The 23,822-nt window shown below is 34.2% G+C and overlaps 2 protein-coding genes across 3 annotated transcripts; one reads left to right on the top strand and one right to left on the bottom strand.

The window, feature by feature from the left end:
• The first annotated feature begins 1,899 nt into the window (after nt 1–1,899).
• On the top strand, nt 1,900–4,470 carry LOC139861582 (adenylyl-sulfate kinase 3-like). The gene is made up of 7 exons (XM_071850018.1): nt 1,900–2,308; nt 2,419–2,562; nt 2,791–2,940; nt 3,044–3,162; nt 3,249–3,333; nt 3,658–3,704; nt 4,082–4,470. The coding sequence occupies exons 1-7, from the start codon at nt 2,050–2,052 to the stop codon at nt 4,178–4,180; spliced, it is 903 nt and encodes a 300-aa protein (XP_071706119.1). The 5' UTR covers nt 1,900–2,049; the 3' UTR covers nt 4,181–4,470.
• Nucleotides 4,471–7,521: 3,051 nt separating this feature from the next.
• On the bottom strand, nt 7,522–9,947 carry LOC139864934 (single myb histone 6-like). Of its 2 annotated transcripts, XM_071853498.1 has the most exons (7): nt 9,843–9,947; nt 9,445–9,617; nt 9,114–9,331; nt 8,866–8,950; nt 8,697–8,784; nt 8,288–8,603; nt 7,522–7,760 (listed from the first exon to the last, which is right to left on the bottom strand). In XM_071853498.1, coding segments are annotated over exons 2-7 (858 nt in total). In that variant the 5' UTR covers nt 9,595–9,617; nt 9,843–9,947; the 3' UTR covers nt 7,522–7,759. The 2 variants fall into 2 exon arrangements, with proteins under 2 accessions (XP_071709599.1, XP_071709598.1); XM_071853497.1 differs by lacking the exon at nt 7,522–7,760 and having other exon boundaries at nt 8,284–8,603.
• Nucleotides 9,948–23,822: the final 13,875 nt, after the last annotated feature.

Here is a 23,822-nt window from a genome sequence, read left to right on the forward strand (position 1 = left end):
AATTGTTGTATCCACTATTGTAACAACTAGTGGTGTGGGTTTTGTTATTTAGAGTCCAAAACGTGTAATAGCTTTAAGTTTATCCTCATAGCTATACTTAGGTAAATCTGTATCAACCAACTATCATTAACATTTGAAAAATTACCTTTGACTCTATTTACATTACATGTTTGAATACTAAACTGTGTTTAATTGGTTAGTTAATTAAAAGAAATTGTATTCACACCCCCCCTCTCCAATACTCCTGTTGTTAATCAAGGGACCAACAACTCTTTCTCGAAAGGTTAGCATTTTTATATGGAGACTTAACTTGGATCGGCTTCCATGTAGGTTCAATCTTAGTGCTCGTGATCGGCTTCCATGTAGGTTCAATCTTAGTGCTCGTGGTCTTGAGAGCGAGTCTATTGGATGTCCGAGGTGTTCGTAATGGATTGAAACATTAGGTCGTTTTTTTCCTTGGATGCAGCTCTTCTTAAGATATTTGGGCCTAGGTGAGAGTGTGGTTGGATGTTGATGTGTCATTGTTTACTTCGCAGGCTGACTGAAAAATATGGTTAAATGCTTGGGAAGGTTCGTCTTCAGCTCAATAACAACAACAACAAAACCCAATCCCACATAACTGGGGTATGTGGAGGTAAAATGTAGGCAATCTTTTCCCTATCCCAAAATAAAGAGAAGTCATTTCTTCACTCAGAGTTAAACACTCAAAAAGTAGATAAAGTCCTCTCTTTCAATGTTTATGGATAGAGAGATTGTTTCCGAATTAACCTCCGGCCAATAAGTAGGTTAATAGTTAATACAATAAAAAAAATGTGAGACGACATGAAAATGGTATAATCAAATTTTTATGGGTTTTAAACCTGTCTGAAGTTCAATTTAAGCTCTAAACGACAGTCAAGTTGTCAATAAATCGACGTTTGCTGTTGACTCGATTAATAGAGCCATTGTCTTCAGCTCGTGACAATATATATGTGATTGCCAAGACTACGTTTTGGTTCATTTGGAAATATCACAACGGAGTCTTAGAGCACGAGGTGTCCGTGTTCATTTTTCGGTGTCAATTTCAAGGTCGAAAATGGACCCTGAAATTGATTAAAGTGGGGTGTCGTTCGGTGTCTTTGGTTCGAAGTCTTGGTGAGAGAAAATATGACGTGGACCAATAAATAAATAGATTATTAGGAAAAAAATATATAAAGCTTGATTTCCAGTGTCGGCCTACCGACCTTGAAGCACCGACGGCGACATTGACTTTAATCGACGGTGGAGTGATGTCCTTATATCCGGCGTCGGTGAGATTTACTAACAACGACGATGTAAACAACGAGTGCTCTTATATAATACGCGTTTGTTTAGTCATAATCAGGGGCGGACTTATAAAGGGGCAGGGTGGGGCGCCCACTCCCAGTGGATTTGCAATTTTTAGTGTAAATTTTTTCGATTACCCTCGGTGGATTTTTTTTGCTCCAAATCCTTCATATTTTGTCCCAAAACTTCCATATTTTGTCCCAAAACCTTCACATTTTATCCAAAAACTTTCAAATTTTGCTTTAAAAACTCTATATTTCGCTCAAAAAACTCTATATTTTGTCAAAAAAAAGCGTACATTTTAAACAAAATTCGCCCCCGATGAAAAAATTTTCTGGCACCGCCCGGTCATAATTCTTTATTTGATTCTATGTGTAGGGCTCAAATTTAGAAGCCTAGAGTCGAGTCATGGAATTTTTGGCTCATTATCCTCTTATAATTTGTGGTTTTAGCGTCTAGCTAGTTACTTAATTTTTAATAAAATTTCTCCCGAAGTTCAAAAAAGAAAAGACCACGCTTAACGAATTCCTAAATATTAAGTATTAAATATTAAAATATTATTTAGTATGTACTACCAACCAATAACCATCCATATATTTCTTGCCACAGCATTATAAATTCCAAAAATCCTAATTCGGATATTAAAAATCTATCTATGTGAGTATCTTTAATTCATGTTGCATTTCTCTGATACAAAATTTGTTTTTTTAGTTTCTGTTATTCATTCGCGCCCTAATCTACGCAATGACTGCAGCTGCCAAAATATCATTAATTTTTACTTCCTTCCCGGGTCTTGACTTTGTTGACCCTCCACCGACAATTCTAGGGTTTCCGAATTTCAAGCCCAGGTCAATTGACCGTCGACGGAATTTGACGTCAGCTTTGAAGAATTTGGCGCCAATTAAAGCAATGGAATCTTCCAGAATGCCGTCATATAAAGTTGATTCTGAAATCAAACCAAATGGACGTGCAGTTATGAATGATTCATATGATGATTCGAATGGTAAATAGTCCGTATTTTGTTTTTTGTTTTATTCAATTTTATTTGGATCTGGATGTATATTATATTTTATATTCTATTATATAAATTAATAAAATCGGAATAATTTGTAGGTTTGAAATTGTCTGAAACTGGAATCAATGGAAATGAATGCAGGAATATTGTTTGGCATAAATGCTCTGTTGAAAAGATTGATAGGCAAAAATTGCTTCAACAAAAAGGGTGTGTTATTTGGATTACTGGACTCAGTGGTTCAGGTTAATTTACAAATTATCATACTTTTTTTTTTTTTTTGATAATTAAAGTCATTTTCATCAGGTATCAGCAAGTTAATTTGCATATGTGGTTAGTAAATCAATATAGCATAATGTTAATTGTATGAACTGAACTTAGATTAGATGTCCTAATATGTATCACTACAGTAGATTTGGTTATATGGTTTTTTTTTTTTTTTTTGATTATGTTGTGTATGATTATTGCTTCAGGAAAAAGCACTGTGGCTTGTGCATTGACTCGAGCGCTACACGCTCGAGGGAAACTGACATACGTCCTTGATGGTGATAATGTTAGACATGGTCTCAATTGTGATCTCACTTTTAAATCTGAAGATCGTGCAGAGAATATAAGAAGAATTGGTGGGTTCTGTTTTTGAAAACTAATCGTATTTTGTACTCCAGTTATTGTGCTATAATGCTATGTATCTAATAATGTTGATATTCTATATTCTATGTTTGTTAGGTGAGGTGGCTAAGTTGTTTGCTGATGCGGGAGTGATTTGCATAGCTAGTGCGATATCTCCATACAGAAAAGACCGTGATGCTTGTCGGTCTATACTTCCTGATGGGGACTTTATTGAGGTTCGATTTTTGTGTATATATCGTGTTTAGTAGAACATGCTGCTTATACTAGTATAATATGGCTCGCAAGTTTTTATAATTGATAGGTATTCATGGATATTCCTCTTTGTGTATGTGAGGCTCGGGATTCAAAAGGCTTATACAAACTTGCACGGGCCGGAAAGATTAAAGGTAAGATGGATTACTAACTTTGTTCCATGTTGGATATATATATATATATATATATATATATATATATATATATATATATATATATATATATATATATATATATATATATATAGGGCAGGATCAATGGGGAAGTAACCAATCGGGGGAAGCAAAAAAAAATTTTTTTTTTTGTTTTTTTTTATCCTACCACTATATATATATATATATATATATATATATATATATATATATATATATATATATATATATATATATATATATATATATAATGGCATAATCAGAATTTAAAGCAATTTCATTTTTTCTATATTGCCATCCTCTCAGGTTTTACAGGGATCGATGACCCGTATGAGGCGCCCCTAAATTCTGAGGTATTTTTCAATATAATAGTGATTGCAAATCTTTACCTAATTGAATGACTAAATTATTACATGGTAAAGCAATACCAAGACAATGATGTGTGGACCAAGTTATCTTTCCACTTTATCTTAGATCTATAGTGAAGTAGTAGTGTATACGGATCCGAAACTTGCTAAAAGAGGAAAGAGTGTAATTCCTGACCCAATCTAAACTAGACATTGATGTGTATTTGATAGAGTACATGTTTACCACTCCTTTCAATAGAGTAAATGACATACAACTTGCTTCATGTACATGTAATCTAATTGTGGTATCAACTCATTAAATTCTCTATTTGACAACCAAACATTTCATACAGTTTAATGTGATTTGATTTTGTTTTGTACAGATTGTATTGAAACAGGAGGGTGATGTATGTCCTCCACCTGAGGCTATGGCAGACAAAGTGATCTCTTATCTTGAAACCAAAGGGTATCTACATGCGTAGTGTATGGAACACGCGAACATTCAGTGTGATTTGGAATATATAGTATATAAGGTGCTGCAATGAAAGACTAGGAAATTACTCGTTTCCTAATTTGGGTGCGGGTCATCAATGCTGGTAGTACGTCAATCAATGAATATGTTGATAATTTGTTGTGTGTTATTTGTTTCTAGCTGTAACTGAAATAAGTAGTTCTGATTTTGTTTACTATTTGCAGTAAATCATGTCATGTTAAATGTATGAACTATGAATATGAATGGTGATCAAGTGTTAGTTGTAAAGAAATGGTTTAATTTGGGAAAGTTTAGGCGAGGAAACAAAACTGATGCATTAGAAAATCTAAACCTAGGCAAACAGGTGACTAAACATCGAAACCTAAAGCAAATGGTCCCAACAACAAAGTTGAAAACGCACTTTGCTAGGAAACAAAACTAGTCTAAATATGTCAAATAAAGGAAATCTAAAACAACTGAGTGCGCTAAAAAGCATATAAAAACACAACAAAACAAATGACGATGGTTGGAAGAAGGGCGGTCGTCACCACAACAAAACAACCCCCACCAAGCATCATGAGCCTTCGCAAACAGAATCCAAACCTGCAAAAGACAAGATCATCTATTGATATGGACCAGATCTCTAACAGAGAGATCGTCGCTTGATCCAAACCCGCAGACACCCCCGGAAAGGAAAGGGCCCGCAATCACACCCACAGCAAAAGCAACCCACACCTGCAAACAAACCTACACTCATTACCTCCTCCCCCGGACCCCTCATCTCACACGCCATACTACGTCCCCCAACATTGGTCTTCACAAATTGGTAAAAAAGCCATCACTACTACCAGAGTAAACATATTAGGCCCAAGCAAAATTCCGGTGACCACCATCAACAGGGTGGTGGCCCACCATAATCCGCTCGAAGAAAACACCACCGCGCTTCTACTCACATCACCTGAGATTCCACCAACGGAGAAGGACCACCTCAGCTACAACAAATCCAATTAGACCCATCAATGTCCGGTGGCCACCACTAACAGAGTGGTGGACCACCAAAACGCCGTCAGACACGAGTTGGACGTTAGGAGGAGATTCCGGAAAGAAGACGGTAGCAAACGAAGCCCTCATCACCATAAACGATCAGTGGCCACACCTACATGATGGTGGAAAACCAATCGCCATCAAAGAGAGAAGCATTCAAGAACCGGTGCCCGGGAAACGCTAAAAATATGCGTCAAGAAAGAGCCCGCAACTATAGCCACAACCACCACGAGAACGGCGGTGGAGAGTGGCTATAGTCGTCAGAGCAAGCTCTGGCCAGTGGGAGGATGGCGACTGGAGAACGAAGCAATGAAGGAAACAGTCAAACCACCGACGAGATAACACGCCTGCTCAACAAAGAGATAAACAAGAAGGATGGTCATATCAGATTTAAAGGTAGCCGGCAGCGCACACATTAGGATTAGGTTAACAGAATAGGGGATCGTTTTGGGGAATGAGAGAGAAATTACGGAGTAAAAGTTCATGCGTTGTACTTTGTAAGACTTTATTTAAAGGTGATGATATTATGGGGTGTGATTAAGGAATGTATGGGGTATAGTCGTGATGTGACAAATGTGATAGAAGAAAAGTTTTTAGTGGTAATGAAGTGTGATAGGGAGTAGGTCTCACCTTTTATTAATACTTGAATTTGATTGGTTCTCTTTGTTTAAGCTTGATTCTGATATGTCCACATCCTCCTCACGCTACCTTTTTTTCATGTGATGGCACGCCACCATTTTTTGGTCCATCACGCCACGTTAGTGGCGTGACAGTGACATTATGGTAGTACTTTTGTGGTGATCGTGCTGCGTTAAATAAGGTCTACAAAGTAAGTGGCTTTAAATTATCTTGTTTTGTGTCATGCTCAAATGGATGTGTGCATTCTTACATCCCCAGATTTCATAATAAAAATACCAAACGCCGTGTTGATTACTCCATTAATTAGTATTAAATTATTAAATCATATGAAAGGATAACATATTACACCATTAAGTTTTAAAAAATGGGGCCATCAAATTATCATGTTACTAAAACAGATATATAAGACCATCGCCAAATCTGCCCTAAGCTGTTCTTCGAGGACATCATTGGCATTCACTTGTCCTCAACTTGCCCTCGCCTCCTTGTGCTCTATCTCGTGCTTGTTTGATATATCGCTGCATCGGCATAGTCGAAACGGGAGATGATCGCAACGGGTGGTTTAGTCCCCCCTCGGGTGATCCCAATCGCTATATATATATATATATATATATATATATATATATATATATATATATATATATATATATATATATATATATATATATAAAGTCTGTCAAACTTAGATTTGGCAAATAATCTGAAAATGACTAGTTACGAAAAAATACTACATTCATGAAAAAGTAATAGCTCGGTTTTCATATTTTATGCATAATAATACAATGATAAATGTAATGGTATTAGATCCTTTTGTGATCTGGATCAATATAAATAATAAATGTAATGAAGACGACATTGACTTTGGCGAAACCGACGCGGTACAAAATTTGTTCAATGAAGCTCTTGTGGATGTTCGTGTTGGATACTTGGATGTTCTTTGGATGCTTTAGTCGAGCCATTTTTTGAGTAACCAATTGATCTAGACCCAATATAAACCATTGTAGCATCATACAAACTACTAAACCAAACAAAACTAATACAAGCCATTGTAGCATCATACAAACCAATGCAATCGTATTGAAACCCAATACTTGAAACACCCTAACAAAGATCCCCGAACTCTACACATCCATGCCCAACGACCCAACTTCAACAAAGGTCCTTAAAACGTTCAAATTGAGTTACAATTGATTCAGACCCAAAGTCACAGTCTATTTGACTAACTAATTGATCTAGAACCAATAAGCATCGCTGCTACACCAAACAAAACTAATATTGAAAGCCAATACTTGAAACATCCCTAACGAACATCCCCGAACTCTAAACAACATCCCCATGCCCGACGGCCCATCTTCAACAAGGTCGTTAAACAAAGGGTATCCGAACAACAAAGTTCACCGCAAACTACACCCAAAGCCAGACAGGAAATCACCCAAACTACTCTATTATCATAGGGTCTCAACTACAGTCCTATCTAACCACAAAGCAATCAACATCAGAGGGTGAAACCAACCCAAAACTGATTGTCACGTAGCCCTATTGAACATGCAGGAAACTGTTGCTTCTGGTGTTCTGGATCAAGTTAAATCCTTCAACAAAACAACAGTTTGATAATGGAAAAAAGAAGTTAAGATTACCTGAAGGCCAAAAAACTGATATATACCCAAGTGCAAATGCAGATATTTCACATTTCATAAGCAGAAACCTTGTTCCAGCTTAAAAAAAGCACAAATATCGTGCGCACTTCATTTTATATAGTAATACTTTCAATTTATACGTCATAAAGAAAAGTATATTTCATGACTTTTAATGCCTATATTGTTTACAAGTAGATCACTGCACAGATCTCAACACGAGTCTACTGTAATTCTGGTGCAAAAAACCTGCTTCTTCACCATCATCAACGTCTGCATAGTAGCAAGAACTTACTGTTAGATTGTATAACAAAACTCCAGATGAAAAAAAAAAGAGAAAGAAGATCAGTTGTTTTTTACGATTATCATCTTAACTAGTTCAATGCTGCAACCAGATGAGTGACCACGGGTGTCACTAATAAGGGGCAGGGGGCACCTGCCCCCCAATGGATTTGTAATTTTTAGTGCAAAAATATTGGTTTTATTCATTTTGCCCCACTGGATTTCCCCCCCCCCCCCAAAGTCTCCATATTTTGCCCCCAAAGCCTCCATTTTTTGCCCAATAGCCTCCATATTTTACCCAAAAAAAGTTGCTATGCTTTTAAAAAAAATTTCGCCCCCGGAGGAAAAAAAATCCTGCTTCCGCCACTATGAGTGACCAATATGAAGTTATTGCAGGCTACTGTAAGATTGTAACATCATATCCAATAGATTTGACTCAATTTAAATTTACATAATCAAACGAATAACAACGAGGGAATGTAATAAAATCTTAATAGAATTATATACAAAACATTTACCATATGCAAAGAGCAGTTTTCTTTAGTTCCCTGTATGCTGCAGCAACAAACACTTTTGCTAATTCTGCTTCAGCTTCAGCTGCCTCTGCTTCCTTTGCTGCCAGCTCAGCTTCTTTAACAGCAGCTTCTGCAACTGCTTTCATAGCGATTGCAGCAGCCTGCTGTTGAGTCATGCTTAACATTTTCTCCAATTCTTGATCGATTTCTTCTTTTGTAAGAATCTTCGTAGCACTCAGACAATACTCTTCTTTTGGTTTTAAAAGTAATTGGGGCGGATCCTTTTCTAAACCCTGTTGTATGATCCGGTACCGATGTCTTACCCGTTTGATCCAATAAATAATATAAACCAAAACACAAACAAACATAATCGTATAATTTTTATCATAAAATATGATGTTTCGACAGTCAATTACCTTCTTCAATTTTCCGCAATCTAACAAGGCCTTCAACTCCTCTTTCAACTGTTTATTAAGACTGGGATCCACTAAATGATTCTCCTGTAAACTAAGTGCTGAATTAACAAATATTCTTGAACATTGTACTTACGAAAACATACATAATACAAACAATAGAGATACCTCAATGTATTTAGCGATTGCAGTTTGGCTAGAACCGTGTGTCTCATTCAAATTAGCTATGGTATCCAGTATCAGCCTATCCAACCTGTATTAATCAGATTTAGAATTAGGGACCAAACCATGTTGTACGATTAGTTGAAAAGCAACTTCAGAAATATTTAAGCACTCGTTATTACACGTAGACATATAAAAAACATATTCTTAAGATACAAAATTTGTTAAATAAAGCATCAAGGAGTCTATTTGACCTTAGTATTGGCAACTTAGAACCACCATTTTCTAACAGCAACGGTGCAGATACTGTTGTCTTTGGAACTGGACTAGTATTCATCTCGTATTCTGGTTCTTGTTTAGGAACCAAAGAAACAGCTTCAAGGTTATTACTCGGATCTGTTATCGAATTAACAGACCTAACTCTTCGACAACGAGATCCACTAGCCACCGAGCCCATATTTCTCCACTTATCCTGTTTCAGAAATTACATAAACAAAAGAAATCAACTAACTGCGATAATCATGAACAGTTGAACCGTTGAACCGTATCTAATTTATCAACAAAACATGCAAAATTCATTCGAACCTTAAGGTCCACATTGGAGCGTAAATGCAAAACCGAAGCAAATTCGGTGTCTCTAACGATTGTGCTCCATTTTCCGAGTCCGTGTTTCGCAATTCCGGCTCTCAAAGCAGCCTCTTCTTCTAATGACCAATTCTTTTTACGCACGCCCATTTAGCAAATTCCTAATATCTTCCCTATAAAAGTATGTATGTATACATATCATCTATCTATATCTATATCTATATTCATATCTATATATCAGAAAAATTAATATTACTGTGAGAGTAAACATCATATGAAAATTGAAACATATCAAATACATATCAGTGAAAAATCATTCATTTTGAATTCTGATAAATCGAGCATTCAAAATACTAAAAGTGCAATCTGTGAAATATATAATAGTTTAGTGTGTTTACCGTTAATTGAAATCAGAATGCCATTTCCGGTATCAATTTGTGAGGCATGATTCAAATCAAACCCTAGAATACAACAGTCGATGAATTTTGCCCTATTTTTTTTTTATTTTTTATTTATTTTATTATCACCCGCCCTTTCCTAATTCGAGTTAGCCTAAATGCGGTAATTTCATTTTTAGTCCATCAAGTTATTTTTTTTCACTTTTGTATAGATTTGTTTTTAAATATTGTTAACGCACTCCCTGAGTGAATTTTCCTAAAACATCTATATTTGAAAGTACAAACTAACATTTTTTATCTTGTTAGACAACCGATCTTAATTTAGTGACTAGTTTTCTTTTAAGATAGCTTCTAGAAACCTTTTACTTGATCAATAGAAGGTATTTACTATCAAAAAATATGTATAGTAACATTTAAAATCTTCAGAAATCTGATATCATGACACTCTTTCATTGTAATTCTATCAAAAGTAAAAATCAAATGGTAAAGGATTTGTATCAGAAACTTATAGGTTTTGATGAGATATGTGAAAAACCCGTTTGAATTATGTATTGCACTACAATCCATATAAATAGAAAACAAAGTTACATGACCCTACAATATACAATTATACAATATACAATATAAAAGATTAAAATACAATATACTAGCTATTTAACCCTCTCTCGGTAGTTCGAGCTAGGGGTTCCTGAATGCTCATGCTGGATCTAAAATCAAGAAATAGATGTGTAGAAAGTCCTTGGATGAAGATATATGTAAACTGGTGGGACGAAAGAGATGCAAAACACAAACGTGACCAAAAGCAACATGTTCCCTAACAAAATGTAAATCTATTTCCACATGTATGTACATTGGTGTTGTACGGGGTCAATAGCTAAATACATGGCAGTGACATTATCACAAAAAACAACAGTGCCACGGGAGAGGGACAATGGAGCTTAATTAGGGGATTGTGAAGCCATGCAGCTTCAACTACTAAATTTCTCACACCACGATATTCAACATCAGCTGTGATGACCCGGGTAGGTACTGTGATGACCCGGAAAATTCTGGCCAAATTTAAACTTAATCTTGTATGATTAACGTTTCCGACACGATAAACAAAGTCTATGAAGTTAAATCTCAAAATTTTGAACTGTTCAATTAACCTTCGATTGTTCTCAACGAAACGCGAACAATTATATATAGATACATATACTATAACTTGAAAATGTAACAAAGTGTTGAGGATATGATACTGTGCATTAAACTTATTGGTTTGATTATCTGATTGATATATTTAACTACAGAGTTAAAAGATTATGCCAAATGATTCTAGTAAAAGATATTTACTGAGTCTCTTAAGAATTATGATATTATTACGTGTCTCTATTGAGAGGTCCACGTTGATTTGAGAAATCATTCATTTTTAACGGTATTCGGAATAAATGGTGAATTATTTGTTTAAATAACGTAATTTGGACACATACAATAATAAGGAATATTAACTGATAAGAATTAATTATATGAATAACTTGCGATACGTATTTTAAAACGTGTTTATAAATATTGAGAATACATATTAACTTGGTTATGAAACGTCTGATAAATACTATTATATTAATAAATAACGAGACAATGATTTATAGAAGTAAATGACCAAAATACTCGAAAGTTTAAGATATACTTTGGGTGGTATAATTTAGGGATAATTTAAGGCTATATTTTGACAAAGGTACGTGTCCCAGAAAGTAAATTACAAGTTTTCTCAGCGTACGAAGGGACACTCGAAAAACCGAAACCGGGACATAAGTCGCGTAACAACGTACGACTTATCGGAACAAAAATTACAAGTTAACTATGCATGTGAATTTAATATAATATATAATTAATTATATAAATTAAATATATTATATATATATATATATTATTAATAATTATGTCGACAAACAAAAATACAAAAAAATGTGAGCTGGATTTTGGGGCCATGCGATCGCATGGAAAATAGGCATAAAACCCATGCGACCGCATGGGGTCAGATTTCAGGAAAAGTTTATAAATTGAATTCGTTTTGCTTCGAGACACACACACACACACACACCAATCCATCTATCTCCCTCTGTAATATATATTTATATATTATTATTATTATTATTATTATTATTATTATTATTATTATTATTATTATTATTATTATTATTATTATTATTATTATTATTTTATTATTAATTAATTAATATTATAATTAATTTTAATACTATTAGTAATATTATTATTAATTAATATTATACATAAAATACTACGACGAGGTCATGAGCGTGTCACTTCAAAACAAGTTTTTCGAGCGGGATAAAGCTAAGGAAACTATGGGTTATAGCTATGGAGGTTAGGGGTAATATTCGTGGGTAATATTCACAAGTCAAACCTAGTGTTTATCATCTCCGTTACGTCTACGTACTTTTCTGAAATATTGAATCACAATAATAATACGTAAGCATTTATATTTTATATTTTATAAATTAATTGTGTATCCATGTCTAGTGCTCGAGTATATATATTTATACAGGCTTGTATGCTAAATTTCGTCGTTATACAGTTTATAATGAATCACGAATTAAATACATATATTATTGGTAAAAGGTATATGATATACATGTTTTTGGAAAGCTGGCGAAAAATCAATAACTTTTCATTTAGAAATCGCGTAATTTCGATGAACGAAACAAAAGATATGGTCAACTGAATTATAATTGACGTTAATTGGAATTGCTTTTGAATCTACAATTAATATTTAAACAACTTGTTGGTAAGATTGATAAATTGAATTTTTGAATCCTTATATAAGGTACGTCTCGTTTTGTTGAACTATTGTCAAAATTGACCATTCGAAACGACTTTGGATAACTTTTGTATGTCGATCTCGAGCATTAGGATTGTGATACACTATGACCATACCTAGCTTGTTAAACATTTATTGACTAACATATGTTCTCTAGATTGAGATCTACGGTTATTTAGGTATTCCGAGTTTCGATCACATTTTGGTGAACAACTTTATGTGCTGCTAAGGTGAGTTTCATATGCTCCCTTTTTAATTGCTTTTGCAATCTATATTTTTGGGCTGAGAATACATGCACTTTATTTTAAACGCAATGGATACAAGTACATACTTAATTCTACACTGAGTTTGAACCGAAAATCCCTTAGCTTTGGTAACTAGTAACTGCTAGTTATAAGAACTGGTGGGCGCGAGTAGTTGTATATGGATCCATAGGGCTTGACATCCCCGTCTGTTCCAGGTATAGAAACCCTAGCCTGAACTATAAAACAGACGTATGCTATTTGAGTTTAGTACACGTTGGTTTGCGTGTATTGTACATGTTGGTTGCATGTATGTTAAAACACGGGTACTTATTATAGACGTTAAAGCTTAGTTACCAGGGTGCTCAATCTTGTAGAATCTTTTGATAAACGTTTCAGGTGAAACAACTGAAATCTTGTGATCCACCTTTATATACAGATTATACGAAACATTAAAACTATGAACTCACCAACCTTTATGTTGACACTTGTTAGCATGTTTATTCTCAGGTTCCCTAGAAGTCTTCCGCTGTTTGCTTATATGTTAGACAAGCTATGTGCATGGAGTCTTACATGGCATATTTTTCAAGGAAACGTTGCATTCACCAAATCATCACCATGTATCTTATTTTGACTGTATTGTCAACGGAAGTACTATTGTAAATTATTATTTACGGTGATTGTCTATATGTAGAAATCATCAGATGTCGAAAACCTTTGATTTAAATATTCATTTATGGTGTGCCTTTTCAAAAGAATGCAATGTTTACAAAACGTATCATATAGAGGTCAAATACCTCGCAATGAAATCGATGAATGACGTGTTCGTCCATATGGATTTGGAGCGATTGTCACAATTGGTATCAGAGTGTTGGTCGTAACGAATCAGGTCTTGCATTAATGTGGCTAACTGATAGATGTTAGGATGCATTCGTAAGTCTGGACTTCGACTGTGTCTGCATGTCATAAGTTTTACTTATCATTTCTTATCATTTCTAGTCAAAGACACGTTTTACTGCATTGATTGCATGAATAGTATATAGACAAAATTCGTATCTTAGTGTATCTGCTAATTTATATCTCAGCGTATATGTTACTTTAAACTTTGCCTGACAGCTTTCGAAAAGTTCCTCCGTAATTTACGGACCCCTTGTATTATATATAGGTATTCTATGTAATTAGAATATCATCCGATATCCAAAAATCAATTTATATCAAAAATCCTTTATCCAAACCGTGTAAGATGAATTCCGCATCTAGTTCGAATTCCTCAGATGCTGACAGCTATTTCGATATGGATTTTCACTCAAACTCCGAAGGTAGTGTAACCAGAATGGATCAACCAATTAGCCATCATCTATTCTGGATGGATTGGGGATGGGTTCGTAGCCTCCTCAATCATTGGAGACAGGAAGAAGGTGATCCCTTCCATCCACCAAATTTCCCTCTTGGCGAAGAACCTGAAGCACTTACCAGCGAACCTGTTCGTAATACCATTTTCTCTCTCATTTCCAGAGTTTCTCGTCACGATTATATACTACATCGAATTTTAGATCTTATTTATCCGCTCGTCGGAACCGATCATCCCAGTATAATAGAAGAAGTCAACGAGCTTCGCGCTCGGGTAGTGACTTTGGAGAATATAGTGCGAAGGTTACAAACACCAGCAGCAGCACCATCAGCATAACCAGTATCACCATCATCAACACCAACAGGATCATTACCACCACCAACAACCACATCCGCATCACACACCTCAACATCACAAACTGTACCTCGGATATCAACATCATACGCACTATAGATACCAAGGAGTATTAACAACAACAAACGATGAAGTATGGATTCATAACTTCATCGGAGAAACATTCTGCAGTGATTATGTAATCTCTAAAGTCATAGAGATTATCTATTCTAGCCTTAACCATAAATCAGATAGAGTAGAAACCCTGATCGGAATGGTGTATGATTTACAAGCTAAACTTGTTATACCACAACATCAACAACACCGTCAGCCTCACCAGCACAGTCAGTGCTGTCAACATTGTCAGAATCAGCAGCACCTCTAACATCATAAGCTCCGTCAGTTCAAGAAAGCACCGTGGAAAATCATTACGAGTCAATAACGCGTATATTGTATCAACGAGTTATGAAATATTAACTCATTCCTTCTGAAGAATTTATATGTATATCTTATATATATAAATTTTTAAAACTATAATAAATCTTTCTGTACGAAGCTATTATGTATGGAACTTAACTACTCAGTTAATTCATAGTAATAATATGCTATGATGTACATTCTTCGTTAGCAACTTAATCATCGTTAACTACAATCTTTGTTTCAAATTCAATGAATTTCATTTCATAATAAATCAAGTGTATTATTCAATAACATGTCTGATTTTACACTTTCATCTTCGGTACCCTCGAAACTTTCTAGACAACATCATTCGTACCTTGAAAAGTTAGCGAGAGTACTATGAGCACCAACATCCTTCACCAAGGAATAAGAATAAATAATGAAGTATTGATTTCATTAATACTCCGCAAGATTATGTAATCTTTAATATTTGAGAGATTATTCATTTCTAAGTCAAGCCAAAAATCAAATGAGCTTAATATGATATTAACTCATTAAATCCGAATTACATCCGAAGAAAATATACATACAGATATTTTCATAAAGTCTGTAATGAAAATTCTTTTGTACAAAATATTAATTGTGAAATCTTTAACGGGTAGGTAATACTCGGAAAATATATAAGTTCACAATTAATATGTTACATTGTACATTCTTCAATTTTGATTCAAAAATCATTAACTATACTCACTATCTTCACAACGATATACAATCGTTTTCATACAAGTTCAATTACATATTCTGATATTGACAAAGCAGAATCCAAGTCATAACTCTGAACCAGTAACATCATTCTTAGATCTCTACATCTTTCAAAGCTATACTTTGACTTCAAAATTGTGCAAGATCCTTTAGCGTTGTTAATATCGAAAATAATCTTGCCATCCTTTTCAAAGTATCCAGTTTTATCACACTTTCAACTAGTCAACTTTGATTTTTCAGATTAGCCTTATTGTAACCTTGACATATACGTTCTTGTTACTGGGAAACCTTTCATGTTCCACCACATTAGCAGTAAATTTACCAACAATTTCATTTATCCTTGACCTTCCAAAAAATCCTTATACTCATTGAAACCCTATCATGTACTCATCCACATCTAGTAACAATAATGGTCATACGAATTATCGGGAATTAGCAATCAGTATTTTGAAATCTTGCAGCACATCTACGCCAACAGTTATATGAGTACATATAACGTCTACCTCCTGGACTTACATACTTCGAATGTGAAGTTTCTGAAAAACACCCTGAACTGCGAACTAGTTCTCGAAATGCTGATGAAGCAGCAAAAACTGTAAACGACTTTAACACGTCAAAAGTTTGATGATAAAGAATGGTATGGTGGTAAAGCTGAGAAAAAGAGAAGGTTTGGAACTGGAAAACGGATTGAGCAAAGTATGAAGGAGGCTGTGGATAAATCACAAAGACTGAACCTGCCTTCAAAGAATCTAAATGATTCAGTGTCTGCTGAAATCCTTAGAAAATACCTTACTCCTTACTCTAAAACCTTTACGGACAATATTCTTCATCATCATCATTATCTTAAATATTCTAAGATATCATCATATCTTTCATTATAAATATCCTCAATATTTCTGAGGATAATTTCGTGACTATCTGAAATTATTCATTCCTTCACGCTATCTGTGTTACATCATAACAGCGACTGTGTTAGTTTCTAAATTCTGAAAAATTCGAATTTAAAATATGAATGTTTTGAAGTAGTGTTGGGAACTGAAGCATGAATTAGTATAATATAATGACACTTGATCAACGTGATTATATTACAGTAAGTCATGCTGCGTTTCTAATGAAACGTGATAAAGGTTCACAGATCACACCCTCATCATGAACCATGTTACATAACTCTTTCATTCTATATAATCTCTAAATATATCAAGAAAATATACTTCTTGATGATTCGGTCTTTTCCAGATATTCTGGTAATTTGACAAATCAAGATCGTGCCATTACAATTTATTTCTTAGAACATTAATTATGTTCATCCGAAATTCATACCTACAAATTCTGGACCATTATCCGCTTGACATAAGGTCGGGAAGAGAAATTGAAAGCATGGAGCTCTGAAATAAAAAGGAGAATATAAGCCCGATAACAACTCCAAGATTTACAAACCGTGTATATCAATGCGTATAGCAATATAAAGACACGGGAGAATGAAAAACACTATAACCCCAAGGTAATGGTAAAAGAAAGTAACTTCCTCTGGTGGTAGATGAAAAAGAAGAATGACAGATATAAAAGTTAGGAGTATATCAAGAATCAGAACTGGATGAAGCATTTCACAATCTTTTGGAAGTATGAAATGAGGAAGAAGATGTAGGAGTGGTGAAAATAATGAATCAGAAGAGGTCAATTTATAGCGAAATAATAGACAGAGCAATCAAGACAGATGATCGCATATAATTAAAGAAGATCTTAATCTCCTTAATTCCCGAAGAATCAAATCTTATTTAGATTATGAAGACTTTCTATTCCTTAAATTCTGGAAATCAATCGTTACTACGTCAAGAGATAAGATGCATCTCTATTCTCTATTTCACTTTATTACGATAACTTCCCTCATACGCTTCAAGTAATTAGATTGTTTTATCCATATTATTCAATGGTGATAAAACTCTATTTATCGACTCATATTCGTCATAAAAACATTTTTATTGTTAGCCATGACAACCTCACTCAAATTTCGGGACGAAATTTCTTTAACGGGTAGGTACTGTGATGACCCGGAAAATTCTGGCCAAATTTAAACTTAATCTTGTATGATTAACGTTTCCGACACGATAAACAAAGTCTATGAAGTTAAATCTCAAAATTTTGAACTGTTCAATTAACCTTCGATTGTTCTCAATGAAACGCGAACAATTATATATAGATACATATACTATAACTTGAAAATGTAACAAAGTGTTGAGGATATGATACTGTGCATTAAACTTATTGGTTTGATTATCTGATTGATATATTTAACTACAGAGTTAAAAGATTATGCCAAATGATTCTAGTAAAAGATATTTACTGAGTCTCTTAAGAATTATGATATTATTACGTGTCTCTGTTGAGAGGTCCACGTTGATTTAAGAAATCATTCATTTTTAACGGTATTCGGAATAAATGGTGAATTATTTGTTTAAATAATGTAATTTGGACACATACAATAATAAGAAATATTAACTGATAATAATTAATTATATGAATAACTTGCGATACGTATTTTAAAACGTGTTTATAAATATTGAGAATAGATATTAACTTGGTTATGAAACGTTTGATAAATACTATTATATTAATAAATAACGAGACAATGATTTATAGAAGTAAATGACCAAAATACTCGAAAGTTTAAGATATACTTTGGGTGGTATAATTTAGGGATAATTTAAGGCTATATTTTGACAAAGGTACGTGTCCCGGAATGTAAATTACAAGTTTTCTCAGCGTACGAAGGGACAATCGAAAAACCGGAACCGGGACATAAGTCGCGTAACAACGTACGACTTATCGGAACAAAAATTACAAGTTAACTATGCATGTGAATTTAATATAATATATAAGTAATTATATAAATTAAATATATTATATATTATTAATAATTATGTCGACAAACAAAAATACAAAAAAATGTGAGCTGGATTTTGGGGCCATGCGATCGCATGGAAAATAGGCATAAAACCCATCCGATCGCATGGGGTCAGATTTCAGGAAAAGTTTATAAATTGAATTCGTTTTGCTTCGAGACACACACACACCAATCCATCTATCTCCCTCTGTAATATATATTTATATATTATTATTATTATTATTATTATTATTATTATTATTATTATTATTATTATTATTATTATTATTATTATTATTATTATTATTATTATTATTATTATTATTATTAATTAATATTATAATTAATTTTAATATTATTAGTAGTATTATTATTAATTAATATTATACATAAAATACTACGACGAGGTCATGAGCGTGTCACTTCAAAACAAGTTTTTCGAGCAGGATAAAGCTAAGGAAACTATGGGTTATAGCTATGGAGGTTAGGGGTAATATTCGTGGGTAATATTCACAAGTCAAACCTTGTGTTTATCATCTCCGTTACGTCTACGTACTTTTCTGAAATATTGAATCACAATAATAATATGTAAGCATTTATATTTTATAAATTAATTGTGTATCCATGTCTAGTGCTCGAGTATATATATTTATACAGGCTTGTATGCTAAATTTCGTCGTTAAACAGTTTATAATGAATCACGAATTAAATACAAATATTATTGGTAAAAGGTATATGATATACATGTTTTTGGAAAGCTGGCGAAAAATCAATAACTTTTCATTTAGAAATCGCGTAATTTCGATGAACGAAACAAAAGATATGGTCAACTGAATTATAATTGACGTTAATTGGAATTGCTTTTGAATCTGCAATTAATATTTAAACAAGTTGTTGATAAGATTGATAAATTGAATTTTTGAATATTACCAACTGAGTAAATGAATCCTTATATAAGGTACGTCTCGTTTTGTTGAACTATTGTCAAAATTGACCTTTCGAAACGACTTTGGATAACTTTTGTATGTCGATCTCGAGCATTAGGATTGTGATACACTATGACCATACCTAGCTTGTTAAACATTTATTGACCAACATATGTTCTCTAGGTTGAGATCTACGGTTATTTGGGTATTCCGAGTTTCGATCACATTTTGGTGAACAACTTTATGTGCTGCTAAGGTGAGTTTCATATGCTCCCTTTTTAATTGCTTTTGCAATCTATATTTTTGGGCTGAGAATACATGAAATTTATTTTAAACGCAATGGATACAAGTACATACTTAATTCTACACTGAGTTTGAACCGAAAATCCCTTAGCTTTGGTAACTAGTAACTGCCAGTTATAAGAACTGGTGGGCGCGAGTAGTTGTATATGGATCCATAGGGCTTGACATCCCCGTCTGTTACAGGTATAGAAACCCTAGCCTGAACTATAAAACAGACGTATGCTATTTGAGTTTAGTACACATTGGTTTGCGTGTATTGTACATGTTGGTTGCATGTATGTTAAAACACGGGTACTTATTATAGACGTTAAAGCTTAGTTACCAGGGTGCTCAATCTTGTAGAATCTTTTGATAAACGTTTCAGGTGAAACAACTGAAATCTTGTGATCCACCTTTATATACAGATTATACGAAACATTAAAACTATGAACTCACCAACCTTTGTGTTGACACTTGTTAGCATGTTTATTCTCAGGTTCCCTAGAAGTCTTCCGCTGTTTGCTTATATGTTAGACAAGCTATGTGCATGGAGTCTTACATGGCATATTTTTCAAGGAAACGTTGCATTCACCAAATAATCACCATGTATCTTATTTTGACTGCATTGTCAACGGAAGTACTATTGTAAATTATTATTTACGGTGATTGTCTATATGTAGAAATCATCAGATGTCGAAAACCTTTGATTTAAATATTCATTTATGGTGTGCCTTTTCAAAAGAATGCAATGTTTACAAAACGTATCATATAGAGGTCAAATACCTCGCAATGAAATCGATGAATGACGTGTTCGTCCATATGGATTTGGAGCGATCGTCACATCAGCGCTCGAGAGATAATAGACATGTTGACGCTCAGAGGACCAAAAAACACAAGGTTGTCACCTAGAAGGGCACAAAACCCAGAGGTGGACCGATGAGTGTCAGCACATCCAACCTAGTCAGCATCCGTATAAGATACCAAATGATCAACAAAAGAAGGACGAAGCGAGTCAGTGCCCCCTTTAAATAACGAAGGATACATTTCAGATCTTTAAAATGAGGTGCACAAGGTTCATGCATGAAGAGACAAACTTGTTGAAATGCATATTGAATGTCTGGACGTGCTGCAAGGGTTACAAATAACATGTCAGCACACTCATGAATGTAACGAGCAAAGGCAGTTTGTAAAAGAAACAAATCCGAGGATGTGCGAGTACCTGTGATGCCAAGGAAAAATGTCAGTAAACATCATGTGAAAGCTAAACCATATCAAATATATCTAAGTAGAAAATTATTCATTTCTGTCAAATCTAGCATTCAAAGTATCAAAATTGCAATAAGTGATATGTAAAATAATTTAGTGGTGTTTACTGGTAACTGAAATCAAAATATGCTTTCTGGTATCAGTTTTTTAGGCATGATTTAAATCAAACCATAGAATACAACACTCAATGACTGTGTAACGACCCGACAAAATCGTCGTTAACTTAGGTCCCGTTACGTGGTCATAGTCCCTAAATGGGACGCATTTGACCAAAATTATGTCGCTTTCATTTTAAACGTGTAAGACTTGCAAACTTTAGTTTACCAAACGGTTCGACAACCAGTTTAAGTTTACAAAAGTATAAAGTATGAATGAAATAACTTGCGACATAATAAGTTAAGAATCACGGTTGCTATAAATAGCGTAAACAGATATGCTTTAAGTTTAAATCCAAAAGTACTATCGCTAGCGTATGCATGTATGCTTGACTCCAAGCAAGTAATCAAAGTGTGCGGAAGCATGTATCAAGTAGCCAAATATGAACCTGAGAAACATATATAAAACTGTCAACGGAAAACGTTGGTGAAATCATAGGTGTTTTTGTAAACGTTGTTTTTGAACCACAAGATTTAGTATTTCCATAACGTTGATTATCCAAATCATTTGCATTCTAAAAGTGTTGTTATTCGCGAGCACCCAATTATCAAGGCTTAACTAACGTTACCCCATACACATAGTGTTAGAACATACACTGTTTCTCGAAAATATATTTCATCCGCATAACGGTAGCGAACCGTACGAATGAGGGTTTGTCAAACCCATACGGCCATACAACATAAGTTCTCGCTTACACCCGGCAAGTGTAACTAATGATAATCGAATTGAGGATTTCTGTTCTAACTCGCACGTGGAATGTTTGTTTTCGTACTTGTGTTCAAAGTATAAAAGTAAGTAGTACAAAATGTAAACAAAGTATATGTTTCTCAGCCCACGATTAAAAGAATAAAAGTTGTTGAAAAGGTGGGACTATGATCTCACCGTAGTTGCATGCCAAAGTACTTGTAATTAAACGTTGCGCAATGAAAGTTGCTTAGCCTTGACCTAAACAAATAAGTTGTATCAATTACGGGTTATGACACAATGTTGGGCAAAATGTGTTCAATTAGTCCTATGGCTCGTTACGACTCGATTAATATAGCATGTGAATCACGTTGTCAAGTTTCATGCAAGATATAAGTATAAAAGCACGTTAGAACGATTGCATAAGTGTTTGGTTAAGTTTGACCAAAAGTCAAACTTGGTCAAAGTCAACGGGGTCGGGTCGGGTATCCGACAATTTTTCTTCAATTAGTAATCATATATAAACATGTTGGCCAAGTTTCATGTTAATCGGAGGTGCGTAGCATAGTTAGAATTAAACGAAAATTTACAAAGTTGGACAGCCTTTTGCAGTTCATCTGGACGGCGTCCAAAATGGCTGGACGGCATCCAGTAGTGAAGGACTGGACGGCGTCCAAGGTTTTGGACGGCGTCCAAATGAACTACAGATTACTGATGCTGAAAATTTGACAAGTCTCGAACCAAACTTATTTCAAACACAACTTATGAACCGAAAACACTCAAAACACGTACCTTATATCGTTGGAAAGATATTTTGACAAGGAACACAGCTAAACACATATCATCAATCAAGTTAATCATTTACAACAACAAAAACCTTGTGGAATGATCATTAAAAGTTCATCATTCAAGTTTCAAGTTCATAAAACGCATTTCATGATTCGGGAACCCAATTTACACATACAATATGCCGTTTCGTAGGTAATTATGCATACAATAAAAGTAAATGCTTACAAATAACATTGCAAAGTATTTAATGCATCAAAAGTTCATTTTAAGATCTATCAAACCCTAACCAAGAATCACAAAATCAATAATCATGTTAATGTAAGGTTTCATGCCATCCACCATACCAAAACGAAGCTAATGATGCTAGTAACACTTTTAACACATAAGGTTTAACATCTAACAACATTTAATCAACCAAAATTAAAGAGTTAACTAACCCATTTCAAGTGTTCATGCTAGTTATGTCAAATAACAAGATCGAGCATACAAATTACATACACGACATCACAATGAGCCATAGACACTAATTAACACCATTTCAAGTCAAAAATACTAAGAACATGAAACCTAGAGTTTTTAAAAAGTTACCCAAATGAGATGAAATTAGTATCAAGTTGTAGAGGATGAAGAGAGGATTACAAATGTGTGATCGGATTTGTTGTGAGCTTCCTAGATCGAATTTGGATGATGATTCAATGAATTTGGGTGTTGAGAGAAAAAGATGAAAGTAAGAAAAGAGAGAAAAGAGATAATAGAGAAATGAATGGTGGGTGGTGGGAGGTGGGTGACTAGTTAACCCAAGTTTGGCCAAGTGACGAGATTAGTCCCTCAAGTTTGTAGTCGGGTGCGGAAATTAACCGAACAAATTATTCCAAAACGCTAGTGTAAACGAGATGTTATAATTAAATAACGAAAATATTGAAAACACTTATTAACGGGGATACGAAATTAGATAACGAAAGATATTATCTAGAAAAAAAAAGACGGTGTTAAAATAAATTTAACGAAAAAAGGCGGGATGTTACATTACCTACACCTTAAAAGAAATTTCGTCCCGAAATTTAGTTGGAAGTAGTAGTCGTTGTTTCTTC

Source organism: Rutidosis leptorrhynchoides, chromosome 8 (assembly GCF_046630445.1).
Source record: "Rutidosis leptorrhynchoides isolate AG116_Rl617_1_P2 chromosome 8, CSIRO_AGI_Rlap_v1, whole genome shotgun sequence".
In the NCBI taxonomy this organism is placed as follows: Eukaryota; Viridiplantae; Streptophyta; class Magnoliopsida; order Asterales; family Asteraceae; genus Rutidosis; species Rutidosis leptorrhynchoides.